General features: G+C 39.4%; 1 protein-coding gene across 1 annotated transcript in view; it reads right to left on the bottom strand.

Moving 5' to 3' along the window:
* LOC121379187 (synaptotagmin-15-like) overlaps positions 1-25,093 on the bottom strand; it is a 161,242-nt gene that overhangs the window by 21,087 nt on the left and 115,062 nt on the right. The window contains exon 4 of the mRNA XM_041507685.1: positions 679-889. Coding sequence (XP_041363619.1) covers positions 679-889 — 211 coding nt within the window. The remainder of the gene's footprint in view (positions 1-678; positions 890-25,093) is intronic.

Here is a 25,093-nt window from a genome sequence, read left to right as displayed (position 1 = left end):
TATTCTAAATGATTAACTGTAATTTTTATTATTTTAAAAACCCTTGCTATTACACCTTTAAAATGAAAAGAAACAATAATTCTTGAGAGTACTGCTAAAGCAATACACGTTTCCTACCTGACCCAACAATTTTTCTTATCTACTAAATTCAAGGGCCAAACATCTGTAAAAACTGGGTAAATCACCATGAAAGTTAAACTTGATCAGTAACAGTACATGATAAAGCTATATACAAAATTCCACCTCAGTATTTTCAGGTATTGCAAACAAAAGTCCGGAATTTTTTTTCATATCTCCTAAATTCAAGGGCCGTAACTCTGTCAAAATTGGTAAATTGCCATGTAAGTTCAACTTCATATGCAACAGTACATGATAAAGCTATATACAAAATTTCAGTTCAATATCTTAAGGCCAATTTTCATATTGCCCAAGTCCAAAGGCCATAACTCCGTCAAAAATGGATAAATCGCCATGAAAGTACATGATAAAGTAACAATACATGATAAAGCTATACACACAATTTTATCTCGGTATCTGTAAGCCGTCTGCAAAAAAAACATCCGAAAAAAATATGTGGGACAGACAGACGGATAGACAGGACTGAGATGACACCTGTAGTCGCCTCCGGTTGGACCGGTAGGGAGCTAATAACTGCTTACAGCTATGACCAACACTGACCTGACGAAAGGGTCGCATCCATTGTCATGGCCGAGGATTCGACTGGGCAGGTTTTTCGCTTTGATCAGAGTGACGAGGAACTTCTCCGTCTCTCTCTCGTACTCCACCGCGAACCAGATCCGCCCAATGTGACCCTGTGGAATCTCGTAGTCATCATCCTCGTCGGAGATCTTGTACAGGCTCGGGTCAATCGAGCCCAGAGCATAGGCACCTGGAGAGAAACGAAAGGAAAGGTTTTATTTAACGACACATTTTATTTACGGTTATATGGCGTCGGGCAAAATATGGTTAATGACTACACAGACATTGAGGGAGGAAACCCGCTGTCGCCATTTCGTGGGTGTGACGGGACATGCTGTTAATTTTGTTTTCGCCTGTGGCGATATTAATTATTTTGGAGGGCCGTGTGCAGTTCCAATATGCACTTAAGCCCAGGTGGGCACTTTGTTACGTAATACCTTTGCGCGACAGTGGTCGAGCTGTACCCTCTAATACACACCCAGTCCAGGTGTGGAGGCCATGTGGCCAGTAGTTATGTAATACCTCCGCTAGTTCGGTACGATCGGGGCGACGACCAGTCTAGGTTTCTAAGAAAAATATGCCTGCTTGGTCGCTGTGGAAATATCACTTGATAGGGGGAGGACCGCGTTATGCCCCCAGGCGATATTCGGTTTTATGATAAATAGCTAGGGTTTTAGAAATATCAGGGAGAAACAAAAGGAAGGCTCCAGGGGATCGTTGTCCGTCCGGACTGGTAAATATTTTATTTCTGCTCTGTGTATAACCTTGATGTGATTGATGTGACTTTAAATATTTTAATACTGTATTATACCAATATTATTTAGACGGTGCTGCCGGTAATCTGACGCAGTAAACTGTAGGCTCACTGTTCTAATATATATAAAGCTTAACCAGTCATCCTAGAGGACCTAGGTAAACTGTAGGTTATTGTCTTTATTGTGATAGGTACCAGTATTAAGTCTGTATTACAAGGTTACTGAATGAGTAGTTAAGGGTTAATTAAAAATTAACCAGTTAGGAATAGAGTTGTAATTCCTTTATTAATTAAGTTCCCCTGGAAGCGTTTCTCAATTATCACACGTGTGGGTTTTGTGTCACGGTGAAGTGATTAGAATAGTGTGTAAACTAGACACCTAGTGATTAACTAATTAAGTGATTAGTTCTGGGTTGTTATGATATCTGGGTTGTTATGATATTTGTTGTTGTTAATTAATTACTGCGGCAGTACATTTGTCTGCGTAGTAGTAATACAGATTCCAAAGTGTATAGTGTTTTTGTTGTGTTTTCTAGTGAACTAAACGTGCTATATTACATATACTTTATATAAGATCTTATCTCTGATCATACCTAGACGAGCCACGCGGGTATAACTGCCCGTTACAGAGAGATCTAATAGATGTACAGTTTTAAGAGATATTTGGATAATCGTGTTTCATTCAGTTACGGGTATTGTAGGATCCCCGTGACAATGGACTACTCTTTTCGATTAGCAGCAAGGGATCTTTTATATGCGTCATCCCATACAGGATAGCACATACCACGGGCTTTGATGTATCAGTCGTGGTGCACTGGCTGGAGCGAGAAATAGCGCAATGGGGTCACTGACGGGGATCGATCCCAAACCAACTGGGCATCAACCGAGCGTGTGTTTACCACTGGGCTACGCCTCGCCACACGGAGAGAAAAAGAAAGTTTGTTTTGTTTAACGATACTACTAGAGCACATCGATTTATTATTCATCGGCTATTGCATGTCAAACATTTGGCAATTTCGACATTTATAGTCCTAGAAAGGGATCTTTTATATGCACCATCCCACACAGGATAGCACATACCAATTGCTTTCGACATACAGTCGTGGTGCACTGGCTGGAACGAGAAATAACCCAATGGGCCCACCGATGGGGATCGATCCTAAACCGACCGCACATCAAGCGAAAACTTTACCATTGGGCTACATCGCGCCCATGGATAGCGTGTTATTCTATGTGGTAGACACCAATGGAAAAGTAAAGTTTGTTTTAATAAACTTACTAAAGCATACTTATTAATAAATCGTTTTCCCTTCTCAACCAGTGCCCCAGAACTGGCATATCAAAGCCCGTGGTATATGTTGTCCTGTCTTAGAGAACAAATGCACATAAAAGATCCCTTGCGTATAATTGGGAAAATTTAGCTGTTTCCACCAACATTACGTGTCAGAATTATAAAATGTTTGACATCCAACATACGGTGATTAATATACTACTCAAAAGAATTTAAGGGTCAGACGATATTTTCGACATTATTTTCTGAATGTCAATTATATTAGCTAGACCATAATCTCACGCATGGTATTGTTCCATTTTGACGAAAGTGGGTCTAAGCAACCCATAAATGAATTAAAATCCACTGTCATTGACACTATCGACTAGTGCTAATGGCGAAAACATGCTTACATTTGCACGTAAATTAGGGCGAAAGCGAAAGGTCTGCTAAGTGCCCATAACTTGCTTTTTCACAAAGCGCTTCATTTGCACGCTTTGCATGTGTATTCCATGTTCCCAATGCTGAATTTCCGTATAATTGGAGCTTGCGTTCGTGTACGGTGCACACTCCAAATTCGACAATGGTACGACGTCAACTGACTATCGAAGATCGAGGAAGGGCTATTGCTTGGCTTCAGGATGGCAATACGCAAAGAAATGTTGCTCTGAGACTTGGTGTCAGTCAGAGTGTCATTGGCCGACTGTGGCAACGGTACCAAGCAACGAATTCTGTTCGAAATCGTCCACGTTCGGGAAGACCCCGAAGCACTACAAATAGAGAGGACCGCTACATTACCAATATGGCTCTACGTCAACGCACCACCACTGCACGCCGATTACGTGACAATCTGCGGACTGCGACTGGAACTCGAGTGTCTGATCAAACCATACGCAATCGTCTGAGAGCCAATAATCTACGCTGCCGTCGCCAGGCTGTTCGACCACCACTCCGGCCAGACATCACTGGTGCACACTTATCTGCGGTGGCAACGTGTTCAGTGGGGTCGAGTGATGTTCACTGATGAGTCCAGGTTTAGTCTCCAGTTCAACGACGGTCGGGTTCGTGTCTACAGACGTCCTGGGGAGCGCTTCGCTGACGTTAACGTTAGACAACGTCACCGGTTCGGTGGTGGCAGCGTCATGGTGTGGGGCGGCATCTCTATCCACCACAGGACCCCCCTCTATGTGGTGGATGGCAATCTGAATGGAATCCGCTATCTGAATGAGATTATCCGGCCGTTGGTTCTCCCAGGCCTTCAGCAGATTGGCGGCGGGGCAGTTCTGCAGGATGACAATGCCAGACCCCACCGCGCCAGGGTGGTAACGGCTTTCTCAGACAACAAGGTATCGCCAGGATGGATTGGCCCCAATAGAGCACGCCTGGGACGAATTAGGCAGGAGAGTTCGGGATAACCATGCCCCTCCGGCCAACCTTCATGATCTGGGTCAACTTCTTATGGCAGAGTGGCAGGCCATTCCCCAAGAGTTCCTCAGACGTCTGATCAACAGCATGAGGCAACGATGTGTCGAGTGTATTCGCGCCAGGGGTGGATTCACACACTATTAAACGAATGTTCTAATGTGTAAAATCCATGTTTGACAACCTTCAACTTTGACAGCATGTCATGTGACTTTCTTGTATACAGTGACGTTTATTTGTGTTTTTTTGTAAATATGGAACAATAAATTAAATTTTGGGTGTAGTTTACATCATCAATCTAATACACTCTGAAACTTATTTGGTTATAAATTTTTTACCCTTAAATTCTTTTGAGTAGTATATATATCAATGCAATCTAATAGTGACGTTAACCGAAGTAAGCTTTAACTGTTGATTAATAAATCATCGGCTATTGGATGTTACGTATGTGGTAATTCTAACAGTTTTCACAGGAAACCTGATACATTTTCCCATTACTCAAGTGATGCTTGGTCATGTAAAAGATACATCGGCCTTCTGAAAGAGTATCTGGATTCGGGGACTTTGTGTGCTAGAGACTAGTTATCTACCAAATGTACCAGCCACTACCAATAGGACACTTTATACCATCAATGTTACAAATTATCCCCAACGTCCCAAGTGAAGTTCTTACATATCCTGACTGGGTGGAATTGTATTCTTGTGGTAATAAATATATATATATTGATCTTCACTGACGAAATTCGAACAAGGGACTTTGTGCAAGTCCAGGGTCCAGTGTGGACCAGTATGTGTGGTAGTAAATTGTTAATTAAATTTTACGACAAAACAATTTACTGAAGCTCGATCTCTGTACAAGACAATACTCAAAAAGGCCATTTTGACAACGTCGTGGTTGTATGTTCTCGTATTCTCCAGGTGCTGAACTGACTAATACCTCATGACTTTAAGATCTCAGTCCCTTGAGACAAAATTACATGCAAGAACGATAGGATGACGCCTAAGTGAGCGTTCTGAATTATGCCCTAAGACGATAAATCCTTCCTACTTCGCCGTTAAGAGGACTGCCACTCCCAAAGACTTTTTCCCCCCAAATCTTAAACACGGCCGTAAAACTATTAACTTTTTTAATACAGGCTTTAATGCTATAATAAGACTACCAACTGCCAGCAAAAAGTTGGCCAACTGTCTGTTATCAAGACTTCTACGACTGTCCAGTTGCTAGTCTGAGCGTTCTTACAACTCGATTGTTGTCGTATACGACTTCTACGACTGTCCAGTTGCTAGTCTGAGCGTTCTTACCACTCGATTCTCGTCGTATAACTCATTAGTTGTTAGTCTGAGCGCACCCGTCGTAAACCGGGAGTTTGGGAAAATTAAGACGCAACCGTCGAGTTGGCCAACTTTCTGTTGGCAGTTGGTAGTCTAAGACTAGCATTACATCAATCTGCAGTAAGTATATCATTATCTAGATCAATTACAGGTTTGACAAGCACATCCTGCAGTACCAGAACACCCATGAATTCTGTTGACACCAGACTTGTTTTTTCAAAAGTGGAACAATACACTTGAAGACAAATCCGTCGGCACCACTCTGTTAAGGCGCCAGAGAAGAATTATGTCATTATTCCGTACAAACAGTGGAAATGTTAGTCCATTTCGCCGTCTGTGTTTCGCGTTACGTCGAATTATCGCAAAGCTACCTTCTGGTATCCGAGGTTAAAAACATTATGGCCTGTCCGTCCAGATTTTGTCGTAGACATATTTAAAGGAGCATTAACACCTGTTCTATTTTTATTTGGCCAGTTTGTTATCTGTAATTGCAGCATTTTTTAAAACACTGCTGTAATATGTTATTCAAGTGTGACAAGTGTAGATCAATTTGTTGTTTTAGGTCATCTATTGTAGATTTTTCAATTTAAAAGAAAAAAAGAAAAAAAAAGGGTTCTGCTAGTAAATAAAATAATTAGATTCTAAAGGCTTATATAGACTGGATGCGGCGCGCGCGCGTGCGGTCGGTCCGACTGTGGCGTCTGTTGTGTCTGCCGCTTGCGTTTTAGGCATATAAACCATATACGATTATTTCATTGCGGTTGGCCGCATGCGTTTTGTAGACGCGTACATCCAGTCTAAACTAGTCTGTACTAGTATTTCGATTTTGTTATTGCCAGACAACACGCGCCTAATCCAGCATATATGAAAAAAAAAATGTTTTGTTTAACGACACCACTAGAGCACATTGATTAATTAATCATCGGTTATTGGATGTCAAACATTTGGCATTTCTGACTCGTACTAATCAGAGGAAACCCGCTACATTTTTCATATACAGAAAAGAATCTTTTATATGCACTTTCCCACAGTCAGGAAAGCACATACCACGACCTTTGACCAGTTGTGGTGCACTGGTTGGAATGAGAAAACAAAACTAATTGAATGGATCCATCGAGGTGGATCGATCCTGCGACGCAAACACATCAGGCGAGCACTCAACCGACTGAGGTAAATCCCCCCCCCCCCCCCCCCCCAGCCTATATGAGCCTTAAGTTTTTACGAGCATATGATTCAAGGTATAACCTCATTTTAAACAAAACTTAATAAATAAGATTTTGGTGGAAAGCCACTATTATCCAACCGTGATAGATAGATAGGAGTTAAGTTGTTTTGTCACGCTTACTTAAAACGCATGTAACTAATCGGTGGTGCGCGGGATAAGTAACGATTAATGACGCAAAACATTTACCTAATTGAATTAAATTCGAATCAGTGCATGTGACAGAAATACAAGAAGAGGTGTTACTTTCTAGAACAACACAATTGAGTTAAACGTGGACTGAACAAGGCTTAATGTGCGCACCCTCATTTATCACTACCCACGACGTTTATTTTAACTACATTAGGATAAGTTCAAGTGGATTAAAGTTGTTCGGATCCACTGTGATTACGTATTCCAATGAGACTCGGGACTAAACTTCGCCAACCTCGCTAAACGCATGTTATCTCACAGATCATATGTTACTATTAGTCCTCATTAAGTTGTCCTATGTGTACTAGAGTTGATATAAAATGTTCTTACCGACAGTAGCTAGCAGGTTCCAGATTGAATATATGAATGAATTCATGAATGTTTAAAGGGACATACCGTAGTTTCTGCCCATGAAAAATTAACGCTAAGTTTAGTTAATCTACAAACCTGTAACACATTTGTATAAAGTTACAATTGAGTGAAACATGAGTCTGTGACTTTGAAATGGTGAAATACCCTCTAAAAATCGACTAAAACTCGACTCCATAATTGTTACCTCTCGGACGCACGTGCGTTTTTAAAAATATGATAAATGCATTTTGTGATATTAAAAACACCACGATAACCAAAAACACTTCGAAAGTACGGAAATGGATAATCTAAACAATAAAATCTAAGTAAAGTATGATTTCAGTTATCAAAAACGGCTCTAATAGTAAAAAATATGCCTTAGTGTTTAAAAACTAGGGTATGTCCCTTTAACGACACCCCGGCACGAAAAATATATCGGCTATTGGGTGTCAAACTATGGCAAATGCAAAAATAATGTGATGGTCAACATCAAGGTGCCAGAAAGAGCAAACTACATGTGTAAGTCAAAATTACAAATTATGCGCCAAATTAACTCATGAAAATTGTGCAATTTTTTTAATTTTGGACTTAATCCATAAATCAACAGCACCCCAACTGCCTCCTTCTCCCACCCACCCCAACCTCTCATTTGTCCTGGACGAAGGAGCCGGTGTACGCAGTCTGATTAAAATTAGCTCTACTGGTATATACCAGTAAATCTAACAGCATTGCATGGACTCCCATGTCCAGGTGACATTTCATCTATAAATAACAATTTAAATATCGACCAATTACACTTCGCCTTTTATAGCGTTATTCGGGAGCATACAAATTCTAAAAATATCGGGCGAGACTATTTATGCAATAGGCGAACTTGTTGGTCTATTTCAACATTGAAAAAAAACAGGGGGAAAAGTGTAGCAATAAACTCTGGATTGTATACTGATATAAACAGATTTTATGGCTATACCATCACGTTTTTTTTTTTTTTTTTCCCCGTTTTGAAACGAATTTTATATAAAATTTTATATTGAAGTTAGTTTCCGGCATACTTCGTAATTCACCCGAATCATTTCGTATACCCTCGGCATAATCCCGAATGTTTTCAAATTCTTTTCAAATCACTGGCATGATTTTGCAAGTAAAGTTTTGATTGGTCGAATGAAAGGTCAACTGGACATGAGCTCCAACGGGCTGCTGTTAGATCCATATGTAATAGTGGAGCTAATTTTAATTAGATTGCGGTGTACGTCGACACCTGCGCCCATGACAGGCGTGCGCTACAACAGCTTCCTCCGAATGTGCACGTTAAATTCTATGATCTGACCTCAGTAGCTAGCACCGGCTTCGGTGGTGTACTGGTTTAGCGATTGGGTTCGCCTTCCGGTACCGGCTCCCACCCATAGCGGGTATAACGACTCAATGGGTAGGTGTAAGGCCACTACATCGATCTCTCTTTCACTAACCACAAACTACTTACTAACCTGGACAGTCAGTCGGAGGCAGGACGTAGCCCAGTGGTAAGGCGCTCGCTCGATGCGCGGTCGGTATGGGATCGATCCCCATTGGTGGGCCCATTGGGCTATTTCTCGCTCCAGCCAGTGCACCACGACTGGTATATCAAAGACCATGGTATGTAATATCCTGTCTGTGCACATAAAAGATCACTTGCTGCTAATCGAAAACGAGTAGCACATGAAGTGGCGACAGCGGGTTTCCTCTCTAAATATATGCGTGATTCTTAACCATGTCTGACGCCATATAACCTTAAATAAAATGTGTTGAGTGCATCGTTAAAACATATTTTTAATAGTCAAAATAACTGATGTGTGTGCCTAGGTCAGCGTGCTTGAACTTTAATTGGATATAATCACGAATGAAGTAGCTAGCACGGATTTCCCTGTAAGCCGAGTTTGTTACAGCACTGGAATCTCACACAGAGGGTCCATTGTTCGAATCCCTTCAGTGGAGGTTTGTATCACGACCTACTATAATCGACCTACCGCAGTGCCATTAGGAACACTTACAATCAACACTACTACATGCCTCTAGGTATCAGGTGAAGCTGCATAACTGAGGTGTGGCCACGGGAAGTATACCGTTATGGGTCCTGACTGGGTTATATTTGTGTTTTTGTTTCAAGAACAGTCACATTTGAAGCCGACGTTGATATTAGGTGTGTTCAGAATGACTAAAGTCGTACATTTGTTTCTTCGTGTTTGAGTAACATTAAAAACAAATTTGGTTAGAACTGGCCAAGTAGGTTGAGAAGATTTTTAAAAACTGGCTTAATTTTCCACTTGTGAACCCGCCTGTCAAACACCCGGTGTAGTGAAAATAACTACATTTCATGTGCTAAGTAAGCTACCTACAAAATGTGGCTGGAATTGGTCAAGTACTTTTGGACAAGTCGAAAATGCAGAAAGTTTACGCACGATGACGGACAAAAAGAGTAACCAAAAGCCATTCACTCATTCATTCATTCATTCATTCATTCATTCAGGGTGTATACTACCAAATCAAATCCTATAGACGACAATAGTAACATATGTGGCTAAAACTCCTACCTGCAACGTATCAACCGACATAAATGCCATGGATATAAATACTACCACCCCTTACACTTAAAGTGAATCAGAAAAAAATGGGGGTCAAGCTGCTCGTTTCTGAGATAACGGGTAGCGTTTATGATTACCCTAGTTTCGCAAAAAATTTGAGTACTTTTTTTTTACAAGTACCCCATACATGTTTCAAGCACAAGGCTACTTGACACATTGGTACTAGATGAAATAAAATTGCAATTTTTTTTTACCCAGATGAAACTATTATTTTTTACAACCAAACACTTGTGGTGTTCACTTCCCTATCAAAAGTTGGGTGCACCCCGAACTTTGACCCAGCCGGAAGTTATTTGGTTTATCACTACCTTCATTCAATAATTGTAATTTTAAGCAAACTTAATAAATTTGAACATAATGTTCTTCAAATGCTATCAGTGAATACACACTCCCCAACTTACCAGTTTATGCCTTCGAACAGTCATCGAAAGGTCAGCGGGTTCTTTCAGAACATTACCAATTTAGATTAGATCTGAAGGTTCCACAAGGGTCATCTCAAAATCAGACAAACTCCCGCCCCAATTACCACGTCTTTAAATCCAGTTTAAACACGCTCGATTCTCTGCACTTCCGCTCACCCTTCGCGAACGCACCATTCGAATCAATGCCTTAATACTTGGCTATCAACACCTGCTATCACAGGTTTGACGAAAATTAGCACTTGATTGCATTCGGACATGGTAAAGGAAAGCCACGGTAATGTAAAAGTTTTAAAAGCTATGCTTGGGGATTTTGTTAACACAGGAATAAGTGACGGGGTTAGATGAGAGGCATTATTGTAGAATTAGAACTCGCATTCTTCAAATTAGCTCCCAATTCCGTAAAACCGAGGAATAAGAGCAAGAGCCGCAAACATGATGGAACGACAATCCATTCGTTTCCTTGTCATGTTCGTAAGACCACTTTAGAATGATGGGCCTGTCCCCTTGCCAATTGTTTGTCCCAACTAAACTGATCCGGTCGTAGGCAAAAACAGGTTGTCCGTGATGAATAGAAACATTAATTTCAAGTAGCAATACCATCTAAGTTGTTAAGCAAATTATCACGCGGGAAGGAAACTTTTTAAAAACACCCATCACTCAAAGAAAAGGGTAACAGCAAATGATTAAAGAAATTGCAACCACTTACAAGGTATATTTGAATGATTTGAATGTAAACAATTTACAAATTATCACACGGGAAGGAAACTTTTTAAAAAGAAGCATTACTCACAAAAAAGAGTAACAGCAAATGATTAATGAAATTGCAACCACTTACAAGGTATATTTGAATGATTTGAATGTAACAGTTTATTGGGATCGTCATGGCTGAATATAGTGTTCTCTCTTAAAAGAGTAATTATTCCTGAAATAGCCTTGACATCAAGTTATAGACCTCAAAATACGCATTCTATTTTTATATACAGAATAAAAATAAATACAATACATCAAATATAATCAGTTTCAATGAAAATTAAAGTGAAAATGAAGGTTACGTTTGGGGGAGTATCTGTACTTAGATCGTGAGTTCAAAACATTTTCAATAAAAACCACACATAAAGATTAACGCTCGTTTCTTGCCACCCACGTATCCCCCAGCGATTAGTCCGAGAATGGCTCTAACTGAACGAGATCACCCCGGCTCACGAAGGTTGATACAACTGCATTAAGACAATTTCCGTAAATGCATCATTGCTAAAGACACACACACACAAAAAAAAAAACCCACACACACACACACACAAAAACAACCACAACCTAAATGAAAAGTCAGCTAGAATGGCAAAACCTAACACGTCAGTTCCGCCTGTTATTAGATTGTGTTGAAGCATTTGTGTGGAGAAGAACGAGTTTTCACAGCTTCGTGGGGATCTGTGTAAGGTCACGATATATAATTTACTAATGTAAAATACAAACAACTGTAAATTTAAACATGCTCTGTTCTCTGCAAGGGACGGGACGTAGCACAGTGGTAAAGCGTTCGCTTGGTGCGCGGTCGGTATAGGATCGATCCCCGTCGGTGGACCCACTGGGCTATTTCTCGTTCCAACTAATGCTCCACAACAGTTATAACAAAGGTCGTGGTGTGTAGTATCCTGTCTATGGGATGGTGCATATAAAAGATCATTTGCTGCTAATCGAAAAGAGTAGCCCATGAAGTGGCGACAGCGGGTTTCCTCTTAATATCTGTGTTGTCTTTAACCATATGTCTGACGCCATATAACCATAAATAAAATGTACTGAGTGCGTCGTTAAATAAAACATTTCCTTCCTTCCTTGTTCTCTCTAAATATGGTATGGTGTCTATAGTAAAAAAATTGCAAACTTCGTACTCTGAATACCAGTATACATCTAGGTACATCCGGGATTTAGCTAAACGATGACAACTTTGTACAAGATGTTGACCCCAAACATTTCTTTATCCACGCCTGTAGGAATGACATCACTCTCTAGTGGAGGGAAGGGTCTCTGACTGGAGGTGGGGGTGTTACAAGCTCGAGTATGTGTCCCCCTCCACACCCAACCCCTCCAGTTATTACGAGCCTGATATCCAGTACAAAAAAGGAGAGCTAAAACTAGTACAAAAAACTAAAACCAGTACAAAAAAAAGCTAAAAACAAAACAAAACAACCCTAGAGGTCTTAATCACTTAATCATCGGCTATTGTATGTCAAACATTTGGTAATTCTGACTCGTAGTCATCAGAGGAAACCCGCTACATTTTTCCTAATGCAGCAAGGGATCTTTTATATGCACCTTCCCACAGACAGGAAAGCACATACCACGTCCTTTGACCTGTTGTGGTGCACTGGTTGGAACTAGAGAAAAAACAATCAGCTGAATGGATCCACCCAGGTGGTTCGATCCTGAGATGCAAGCACCTCAAGCGAGCATTGAACCGACTGAGCTAAATCCCGCCACTTCACACAAATGGCGAGTTCTTTCAGCAGACGAGTAATGACCTCTGAGGATAACAAACGTTTCGGGCGCCACCGTTTAGCATTTCTTTGTGAAAACGGCTCAGAGCCCGTAATACGGCTGTTGTGCATAGATTCGCAAACGGATCACACACAATTGTCCGTCGCTGCAGTGCAATGCGGTGAGATTTTCCGTTAATTGAAAATCACTTTCACTTATTGATTATGTCAGCCAGGCAATATATTTTTCTCCATTATTATGAGCATCTCTTGACGCCAAAATGAAAAAGAATACGTGTATATATTATTTTTGAAACTGAGGTTTTTCGCCTAAAGACATATATCTGAATATGAAAAAAATAAATCGATTACTGGCTTTAATAATATTATGTCTAGCTCGGGTGTTCTTCAGACATCATTCATTTTTTTTTTTTTCAAATTTATTTTCGTGCTTAGTTTCATGCAAGGTTCAAGCACGCTGTCCTGGGTACATATTTCAATTATCTGGGCTTTGTATGTTCGTGACAGGAGTTTAAATACATTGTTAGTGGTTAATTAGAGAGAAGTCAATGTATTGACCATACATTCATTACATTTCAACTTATTTTCGTGCTTATATCCAATTAAGGTTCAAACACGCTGTCCTGGGCACACATCTCAGGTATCTGGACTGTCTGTCCAGGAAAGAGGGTTAGTTGTCAGTGGTTAGGGTGAGAGAAGAGGGCGTAGTGGTCTTACACCTACGCATTGAGTCGTTAAAACTCGCTCTGGATGGAAGCCGGTACCGGGCTGCGAACCCTGTACCTACCAGCCTTATTTTCGATGGCCTAACCACGACACCACCATGGCCGGTAGACTTACCTCTTCCCACTGATCCGTTTAAACTCATTCTCGATACCGGACTGCGAACCCAGCACCTACCAGCCTTAAGACCAACAAACTGTCTGTACAGACAGTCCTAATGACATACAGGCATAGGGAATGCAAAAGAGTCATATTTAAGGTGTTCTTTATATTGAGCGGGTTGATATTTTATGTAAGTTTTCCTTTATAACATATTTCATTGACTTGATTGTTATAAGGTGCTCAGTCGGTTGAGCGCTCGCTTGAGGTGCTTGCATCGCAGGATTGAGCCACCTCGGTGAATCCATTCAGCCGATTGTTTTTTTCTCTCGTTCCAACCGTGATATGTCCTTTCCTGTCTGTGGGAAAATGCATATAAAAGATCCGTTGCTGCATTAGGAAAAATGTAGCGGGTTTCATCTGTTGACTACGAATCAGAATTACCAAATGTTTGACATCTAATATCCGATGATTAATTAATCAATGTCCTCCAGTGGTGGTGTTAAACAAAACAAACTTTAAAAAGGTGGTTTTTATACTACTTGATTGTTACGAAAAAACCAAACATTCTTTAACACTGGTTGTCATGCAAAGTACCATTCCTAGAGAAATATGTAATTATGCCACCCTCTATAGACAGTTGGTTGTTATATTAAGTAGAAGTTATTATAAGAGAAATTATACAAGGCATTCTATAATACACTCGGTTGTGATGCACAGTACAATTGTAGAGAAATGTTATTACATAGGACATCCTTTATAGACAGCTGGGTTGTGATGCACAGTGCAGTTATAGAAAAATATAATTATACTGTGCATCACAACCAACTGTCTGTAAAGGATGTCCTATGTAATAACACTTTTCTCTAAGACAGTTGGTTGTGATGCACAGTACAATTATAGAGAAATATGTTATTACACAGGACATCCTTTAAAACAGTTGGTTGTGATGCACAGTACAATTATAGAGAAATATGTTATTACACAGGACATCCTTTAAAACAGTTGGTTGTGATGCACAGTACAATTATAGAGAAATATGTTATTACACAGGACATCCTTTAAAACAGTTGGTTGTGATGCACAGTACAATTATAGAGAAATATGTTATTACATAGGACATCCTTTATAGACAGTTGGTTGTGATGCACAGTACAATTATAGAGAAATATGTTATTACACAGGACATCCTTTAAAACAGTTGGTTGTGATGCACAGTACAATTATAGAGAAATATGTTATTACACAGGACATCCTTTAAAACAGTTGGTTGTGATGCACAGTACAATTATAGAGAAATATGTTATTACACAGGACATCCTTTAAAACAGTTGGTTGTGATGCACAGTACAATTATAGATAAATATGTTATTACACAGGACATCCTTTACAGACAGTTGGTTGTGATGCACAGTACAATTATAGAGAAATATGTTATTACACAGGACATCCTTTAAAACAGTTGGTTGTGATGCAGAGTACAATTATAGAGAAATATGTTATTACACAGGACATCCTTTAAACAGTTGGTTGTGATGCACAGTACAATTATAGAGAAATATGTTATTACACAGGACATCCTTTAAAACAGTTGGTTGTGATGCACAGTACAATTATAGATAAATATGTTATTACACAGGACATCCTTTACAGACAGTTGGTTGTGATGCACAGTACAATTATAGAGAAATATGTTATTACACAGGACATCCTTTAAAACAGTTGGTTGTGATGCACAGTACAATTATAGAGAAATATGTTATTACACAGGACATCCTTTAAAACAGTTGGTTGTGATGCACAGTACAATTATAGAGAAATATGTTATTACACAGGACATCCTTTAAAACAGTTGGTTGTGATGCAGAGTACAATTATAGAGAAATATGTTATTACACAGGACATCCTTTAAAACAGTTGGTTGTGATGCACAGTACAATTATAGAGAAATATGTTATTACACAGGACATCCTTTAAAACAGTTGGTTGTGATGCAGAGTACAATTATAGAGAAATATGTTATTACACAGGACATCCTTTAAAACAGTTGGTTGTGATGCACAGTACAATTATAGAGAAATATGTTATTACACAGGACATCCTTTAAAACAGTTGGTTGTGATGCACAGTACAATTATAGAGAAATATGTTATTACACAGGACATCCTTTAAAACAGTTGGTTGTGATGCAGAGTACAATTATAGATAAATATGTTATTACACAGGACATCCTTTACAGACAGTTGGTTGTGATGCACAGTACAATTATAGAGAAATATGTTATTACGTAGGACATCCTATAGGCAGTTGGTTGTGAAGCACAGTACAATTGTAGAGAAATGTTATTACATAGGACATCCTTTATAGACAGCTGGGTTGTGATGCACAGTGCAGTTATAGAAAAATATAATTGTACTGTGCATCACAACCAACTGTCTGTAAAGGATGTCCTATGTAATAACACATTTCTCTAAGACAGTTGGTTGTGATGCACAGTACAATTATAGAGAAATATGTTATTACACAGGACATCCTTTAAAACAGTTGGTTGTGATGCAGAGTACAATTATAGAGAAATATGTTATTACGTAGGACATCCTTTAAAACAGTTGGTTGTGATGCACAGTACAATTATAGAGAAATATGTTATTACACAGGACATCCTTTAAAACAGTTGGTTGTGATGCAGAGTACAATTATAGAGAAATATGTTATTACGTAGGACATCCTTTATAGGCAGTTGGTTGTGAAGCACAGTACAATTATAGATAAATATGTTAGTACACAGGACATCCTTTATAGATAGTTGGTTGTGATGCAGAGTACAATTATAGATAAATATGTTATTACACAGGACATCCTTTAAAACAGTTGGTTGTGATGCAGAGTACAATTATAGATAAATATGTTATTACACAGGACATCCTTTAAAACAGTTGGTTGTGATGCAGAGTACAATTATAGAGAAATATGTTATTACGTAGGACATCCTTTATAGGCAGTTGGTTGTGAAGCACAGTACAATTATAGATAAATATGTTAGTACACAGGACATCCTTTATAGACAGTTGGTTGTGATGCACAGTACAATTATAGATAAATATGTTATACACAGGACATCCTTTAAAACAGTTGGTTGTGATGCAGAGTACAATTATAGAGAAATATGTTATTACACAGGACATCCTTTACAGACAGTTGGTTGTGATGCACAGTACAATTATAGATAAATATGTTATTACGTAGGACATCCTTTACAGACAGTTGGTTGTGATGCACAGTACAATTATAGAGAAATATGTTATTACACAGGACATCCTTTACAGACAGTTGGTTGTGATGCACAGTACAATTATAGATAAATATGTTATTACACAGGACATCCTTTACAATTATAGATAAATATGTTATTACACAGGACATAGACAGAAGTATTGTGATTACACGGGATTTTATTGGTTGTGAGACAGTAAATATGTTAGTACACAGGACATCCTTTATAGACAGTTGGTTGTGATGCACAGTACAATTATAGATAAATATGTAATACACAGGACATCCTTTAAAACAGTTGGTTGTGATGCAGAGTACAATTATAGAGAAATATGTTATTACACAGGACATCCTTTAAAACAGTTGGTTGTGATGCAGAGTACAATTATAGAGAAATATGTTATTACACAGGACATCCTTTACAGACAGTTGGTTGTGATGCACAGTACAATTATAGATAAATATGTTATACACAGGACATCCTTTAAAACAGTTGGTTGTGATGCACAGTACAATTATAGATAAATATGTTATTACGTAGGACATCCTTTAAAACAGTTGGTTGTGTTGCACAGTACAATTATAGATAAATATGTTATACACAGGACATCCTTTAAAACAGTTGGTTGTGATGCACAGTACAATTATAGATAAATATGTTATTACGTAGGACATCCTTTAAAACAGTTGGTTGTGCTGCACAGTACAATTATAGATAAATATGTTATTACACAGGACATCCTTTATAGACAGTTGGTTGTGATGCACAGTACAATTATAGAGAAATATGTTATTACACAGGACATCCTTTATAGACAGTTGGTTGTGATGCACAGTACAATTATAGAGAAATATGTTATTACGTAGGACATCCTTTAAAACAGTTGGTTGTGATGCACAGTACAATTATAGAGAAATATGTTATTATGCGTAATTATCACAGATCATTTTGTGACACACACTACAATTTCTTCACAAATTTAATTATACAAGACATTCTTTTTGGACAGTTCGTTGTAATGCAAAGTACAATGTTGAGACATATTATAATACAAGACACCCCCCCCCCCCCAATCCTTTACAGACGGTTGTTATGGAAAGTACAACACAGAAACTACGTTGTGTCCTTGATATACGATTTATTTTTATGCGAGGTGTTTTTAACATTGAATCTAGACTCAATTGTTCAATAACGTCTTGAGCCATGATGCATGGCGTTTGACCATTAAAGGTGCGAGTCCACATACTAAATTTGGGTAAATACGGCTTCTGTCCCGGGTCGAATCCCTGGCTATCCAGAGACCGGACCCGTGATGGACACGCCTGAAACCCCAGTGGTATAGAGACATGTAAAAACACTTCCACGTTCACGGTAAACACGGGCCCAGAATCTGTGCTATGGTCTCACTACACAGTTCACTTCCGGGTGAAAGTTCATTCATCAAGATCCACTATAGTTCCTAATTGTGACATATGTTGTGGTTCACATATTCACTTCAAGGAATTGGGAAAGAATTAAACCAATCTCTAAGTTTAATGGTAATCCTTCTGGCTGGATTTTACCCATGTTATTTTGAAACATTGTGCATTGACTTTTTGGGTCATGGATGTATAGTGGAAGAGACAGCCGGAAATTTGTCCGCGCAAGTAGTCTGCTGGCTGTTTGTGATTATTTCATGGCAGACAGCTTTGAAGTGGCAACTATTTGACTGAAATGGACACGGGAGAGCATGTAGTTTGTAAACATGTAACAGTGTAACTTGTTGACATTGAAGACTTGTTTGTGGTAATTCCGGCCCATGCAAAAGTAGTGTTTTTTTTGTGTAAAATGGGTGTACTCCGGCCAGGTTTAGTGGGTGAGTTTGTTTAAACCAATATGCTGGGAGAAAGAACGTGCATACAAAAATCCATGGGCCTGCTGATATTTATAGCAATGTTATAGCCACTAACGCTACATAGAAACATATAGCGTAATTAATTGTGGTCTGTGGCCACCCGGAGTGAATTGGTTAATGAACCACCTGTTCGAACCGGTACTACAGCCAGATGCGGTCACATAGCAAAAAAACAGACGGAAATGTTCTCAATTTTGGAGTGAAAATAAATCCTTATATACTGACACACAATGAAAACGCAAAACAGATTTTGTTGTGATTAATGAAAAATATATTTATTGGACTTGAAATAACAATTTATGAGAGGAAGCCATTGATTGGTACTTTTGTCTGGGTTTTAATCCTGGTTTTGTTCTCGTTACACATACAATAGCAGAAACACACAAAATGGTGTGAAATACGTTCACTACATGCTCAGTCATGCAGCATGCAATGCACGTGAAATGCCAGTATGTGGACACATAAAAGTCACGTAACGGTGTCATATTCCTCGTCACATTAAGAATGCCACGACTCAGAGAAGAACAAAGGGAGCGAGCGTTGAGCATGATTCAAGGGGGAACTTCGCAAAGCCAAGTTGCTAGGACCTTCAGAGTCCATCCAACTATTGGACGACTTGTTGAACGTCATCAACAGACCGGGAGTGTCCGTGATCGACCTCGACCTGGTCAATGTCCCGTTACGACCCCACGCCAAGATCGGCAGATTCGATGACACCACCTCTGTGACCGGTTCAGAACTGCGACGATGACAGCAAGCAACACGATAGGGCGTCATGGAAGGCATATCCATCCGATGACGGTCATCCGTCGACTCAGAATGACTGGACTCAGATGCAGACGTCCGTACAACGGTAACATCATGACACCGCGACATCGTGCTGCAAGACTACAGTTTGCTCTCCAGAATGGTAATCATCCTCCAGCCTTTTACCGGAGCATTGTTTTCTCAGATGAGTCCCGTTTCTCTGTCTCCTTTGCCGATGGAAGAGCACGTGTGTACAGGAGACTCCATGAACGGTACGCTGACGGATGTGTGAGGGAACGTGATCGGTTTGGCGGCGGTTGTCTGATGGTATGGTGGGCAATCAACTGTGATTTCAAGAGTGATCTCATCATTGTCCATGATGCCTCTACAGCCCAGCGTTATGTTGACGTTATTCTAAGACCAGTTTTCCAGCCACTTTTGCGCCGTCACCGAAGACCAGGAGGTCCCTTTCTGTTTCAACAAGACAATGCCCGTCCACATACTGCAAGAATTACCCAGGCATTCCTGCAACAAGCTGGTATCACCGTTATGAACTGGCCCGCCGCTGAGATGTTTGTGCCAATCCTTTCCCCGTCGGCTTCACGCATGCTCACGGGCCAATGGTGGACACACCAGATACTGACCTTGATATGGGGGGGGGTTGAACTTTTCGATTACGAATGCAACTCAATTACTGATAACTGGCCATGTTTCCATGTGGATGTATCTCATGAATACCAGTCATTAATGTCATATTACATTATCCATCAATTCATTAATAGTTTATCGTTATTTGCAATGAAAAGTTGTTTTTGCGTTTTCATTATGTGTCAGTATATAATGTATGTTAGCAATGGTGTATGTTGTTAGTGCCAACGAGAACCCGTTCTATTGGCAATCTTCATTTGAAGTTGAACAATTTAACATGGATTTCATTGGCAGATGACATCTGTATAGTGAGACCTACGGAGAGGGAAATCATGTCTGCTAAACCTCGTCCAGTTTTATTCATTCACATGTTTCTGTTTTTCTAACAAGACCCGCGCACGGCAGATGCCCTATAGCTTGGGGTGCGTGCGTCTTGTTGGAGATTGACTAACAAGGTAAGGTAATATGCGACAATTAGACTCAAATCAATGACGTAGCCAGAGGGGACTTATCGCAATAAGCCGGAAGTAAGCCGCCTGGTCAGATGCGCATGACAATGGGCAGTTTTACATATAGATAACCAACAAAGCACTATTTGTGGTCGGGCCATTCATTCCGCAAACATCCAAAGTCGGCTGGCATTGATCCAGATTAACCCCTTCGCAGTCGGCGTGTTGTGAAATGGCACTTAAAGAAAGAGAGACGTCGGTCTTAATTATAATACAGCTGCGGTATTCTTTCAATGTTTATAAACATGGACGTTGAGTAATATATTTATAGCTATGAATAAGTAATAGAAATGTTAAAGTAACAATGATTGGTGGTGGGGAAATCAGACCAATGGAATCAGCGCCGTGCATTGCCCAAAATAACCAGAAAGCACGAACACACAAATGATCGAAATGTTTTACGACACTTCAGCACAACGATATATATCGAGTATGTGGTGGCAACCAAAGGTAACTATAGGAGTTCCTGAACCTTTTTTTGGATATAGGCACGTTAATAAAGTCAAAGAAAGAAAGTATATGAATATGCTTATTTAATTTGAAATAAACCTTATATAATAAAGTAACAACAAAGTGTAAAGAACTGAAATACATACAATACAAACATAGGTAAGTATATTTTATAAATAAACTAAGAGTATAAAGTTAAAGTTACAGTTTGTTTCGTTTAACAACACCACTAGAGCACACTGTTTATCAACCATTGGCTATTGGATGTCTAACCTTTGGTAATACAACCTTTTTCTATTAGCAGCATGGTTCTTTTTTAACAATTCAGGGTGATCAACTTTCCGAAATTTTCCGGAAAATCCGGAATTTTCATCCCGTACTCCAGAATTGATGCCAACTATCCGGAATTTCTTTTAAATTCACTGTAACTTTCTTAAAGCAACTCATCCTTATTACATTCTACATTCTCAGAATTAAATATCTTTCTCTCATTTCAACCTTAACTCTATTGTCTACAGTTTTGTGCCATTACAAGGAAGGAAGGAAGGAAATGTTTTATTTAACGACGCACTCAACATATTTTATTTACGGTTATATGGCGTCAGACATATGGTTAAGGACCACATAAATATTGAGAGAGGAAACCTGCTGTCGCCACTTCATGGGATACTCTTTTTGATTAGCAGCAAGGGATCTTTTATATGCACTGTCCCACAGACAGGATAGTACATACCACGGCTTTTGTTACACCACTTGTGTAGTACTGGCTGGAACGAGAAATAGCCCAAAGGCCCTGACCTCTAAATGCCCTCCCATCTTCGTCCACAAAAATAACGAGATAACAAAATGCGCATATAATATACAAAATCTCTGACATAATTACGTACAGACAAATTCATATATAAATTATATTTGCTCCTTTATCCGAATGTTTGGAAGATTGGCGAATAATTGAACGGAAGCACTTCATTATATAATCTAATGCTTTATTAGTTTCTTCCAAATAAAAGAAGAGCACGGAGTATTTATAGTACGATATGATGACATAATCGAACCCCGACATTGAGCGACATTAATCAATACGTTTTCCCCAGGGCGAGATGTGGCTCAGTGGGTAGAGTGCTCGACTGAAGACTGGTCGTAGAATCGAACCTGCTTTGGACGACCCATTCTCCGACTGTATTATTCCTATTCCCAATCAGTGTCCCATGGCTGGCGTATCAAATGCCGTGACATGTGCTGTCCTGGCTTTGGGAAACTGCATATAAAATAACCTTCGTTGCTAATGGGAAAATGTGAAGGATTTCATCTAAAATTGTATGTCAGTTATCAAATATTTCACATCCAAAAAGCCAGTGTCAGTTATCAAATATTTCACATCTAAAAAGCCAATGTCAGTTATCAAATATTTCACATCCAAAAAGCCAATGTCAGTTATCAAATATTTCACATCCAAAAATCCAGTGTGAGTTATCAAATATTTCACATCCAAAAAGCCAGTGTCAGTTATCAAATATTTCACATCCAAAAAGCCAGTCATCAATAAATCAATGAGCTGCACATATAACGACGTGATGTTTACTGTCCCAACCAGTACCTCACGACTAGTGCTGTATTGTCTATGGGAAACTGCATATAAAAGATTCTTCGTTGCTAATGAGAAAATGTAAAGGGTTTCCTCTAAAATTAGCTGCACATATAACGACTTTTGATATACAGCTCGTATAGCACTAGTTGGAAGGGGGAAAACAAAACAAACAACAACAACAACAACAACAAAAAAACAAACAAACAATGGGGATTCCCCAAGGGGATTCGATCATACGACCTAAGCAAATAATTCCGATTCTACAGAACAGGAAGATAAACTTTGATTGACACTGGGTAAAATATGGTCCCCACGACTGGACTGTGGAGCTGTAGCACAGCATGAGAACTAGAGGTTCTTGTAGAGTACGTAGAAGTGAAAGGACTAATGCTACTAAAGAAAGGAATCTCCACAACTTGAAACTTGGTTGAACGTTTTGTAATGAATCCAAAAGAATGCGTCTTTTATTGTGTGAACATTTTATAGCAATGACTTCTAGTATCACAAATTACAGACACAATCAACAGACTCTTGGTCAAGATGAGGGTGAAGACAATAGGCAGAACTCGGGAAAGGGGTGAATGGGCTGTGGCATATCTCATTATTAGGGCAGGATTTAGGTCAGTCGAGCGAGTGCTCGCTTGAGGTGTTTGCGTCGCAGGATCGGACCACCTCTATGGATCCATTCAACTGATTGTGGGTTTTCTTGTTCCGACCAGTGCACCACAACTGGTCAAAGGCCGTGGTATGTGCTTTCCTGTCTGTGGAAAAGGTTAATGTAGAAGACCCCTTGCTGCATGAGGAAAAATGTAGCGGGTTTCCTTTGATGACTACAAGTCAGAAATGACTAAATGTTTGACATCCAATAGCCGACGATTATTTAATCAATGTACTCTCATTATTATTATTATACATGTTGTATAAAACAACTACACAAGTTAATGGTTTTAATACCAAAATGTGTATTATAATAGACTAGACTAGACTAGACTAGACTAGACTAGACTAGACTAGACTAGACTATAGAATAGAATAGAATAGAATAGAATAGAATATAGAATAGAATTGAATATAGAATAGAATAGAATAGAATAGATGTTTAACAACACCCCAGCACGAAAAAATAAAAGTGTATAGGATGACTGTTTAATATATTCTCAGGGTGGTTCCAAACATTTCACTCACCGTCCCCGCCCCGCTGGTGTTCACTTAATCACAACTATAATACTTCTACCATCGCTAAACACGTCACATTTAAAATGACAAGCACATAAGCACTTACGTCACGCGCACCTGGCGTCAAAATAATGAGATCGATGTGAAACGTGCACAGAAAAAGTGGGAACAAGATGATGATTAAACTTAACAGCTGAATAGTAAACACATTAGTTATATTAGTCAATGTAAATGTCAAAGTTGATAGAATTTCTCAAATGGTCGCAAGGTAGCTGGGGAGTGTTGGGTGCACTTTACACCCAATACCATGGGCGAACCCTGGGATATTTTAGGAAAGGGGACAAAGGATAAATGGACACATGGTCTAACTCCCTGAATATGGGAACTTCAGTAAAAATTGTAAAAATGTTTTTTTTGGAGGTTTTTTTTATGAGTGGGGCAAATCGCCCTGGTTACCTCCTTTGTATCCGCCGTTGTACATACCACCGGCCTCGGTGGCGTCGTGGTAGGTCATCGGTCTACAGGCTGGTAGGTACTGGGTTCGGATCCCAGTCGAGACATGGGATTTTTAAACCAGATACCGACTCCAAACCCTGAGTGAGTGTTCCGCAAGGCTACATGGGTAGGTGTAAACCACTTGCACCGACCAGTGATCCATAACTGGTTCAACAAAGGCCATGGTTTGTGCTATCCTGCCTGTGGGAAGCGCAAATAAAAGATCCATTGCTGCTAATCGGAAAGAGTAGCCCATGAAGTGGCGACAGCGGGTTTCCTCTCAAAAATCTGTGTGGTCCTTGGCCATATGTCTGACGCCATATAACCGTAAATAAAATGTGTTGAGTGCGTCGTTAAATAAAACATTTCTTTTTTGTACATACCAAACAAAATTTATGGAGTGTCACCGTATGCTCACTTAATGATAAAAATATGCATATGTATTGTAATGTTTTCTTCATGCTACTTGGATCTACATGTATGATCCATGTTTAGCTTGCGTCCTTGACCCATAAAAACGTGTTTGTGTACGAGAATAAAGCTAGAGTGAATTTGGTTTTTAAAATTGTCGATTTCGACAAGCAGACGATTGTCAAATATTGTGTTTAAAATGCATTTTCCTAAATATGACGATACACATTTAGTTGATCAGTTTCGAATTTAACAATTACGCTAAACTTACTTACAAACGCTATAAGAAAAAGACAAAAAAA

The sequence above is a fragment of the Gigantopelta aegis genome, chromosome 8 (assembly GCF_016097555.1).
Source record: "Gigantopelta aegis isolate Gae_Host chromosome 8, Gae_host_genome, whole genome shotgun sequence".
NCBI classification, from domain to species: Eukaryota; Metazoa; Mollusca; class Gastropoda; order Neomphalida; family Peltospiridae; genus Gigantopelta; species Gigantopelta aegis.
This window is presented reverse-complemented; position numbering and strand designations above follow the sequence as displayed.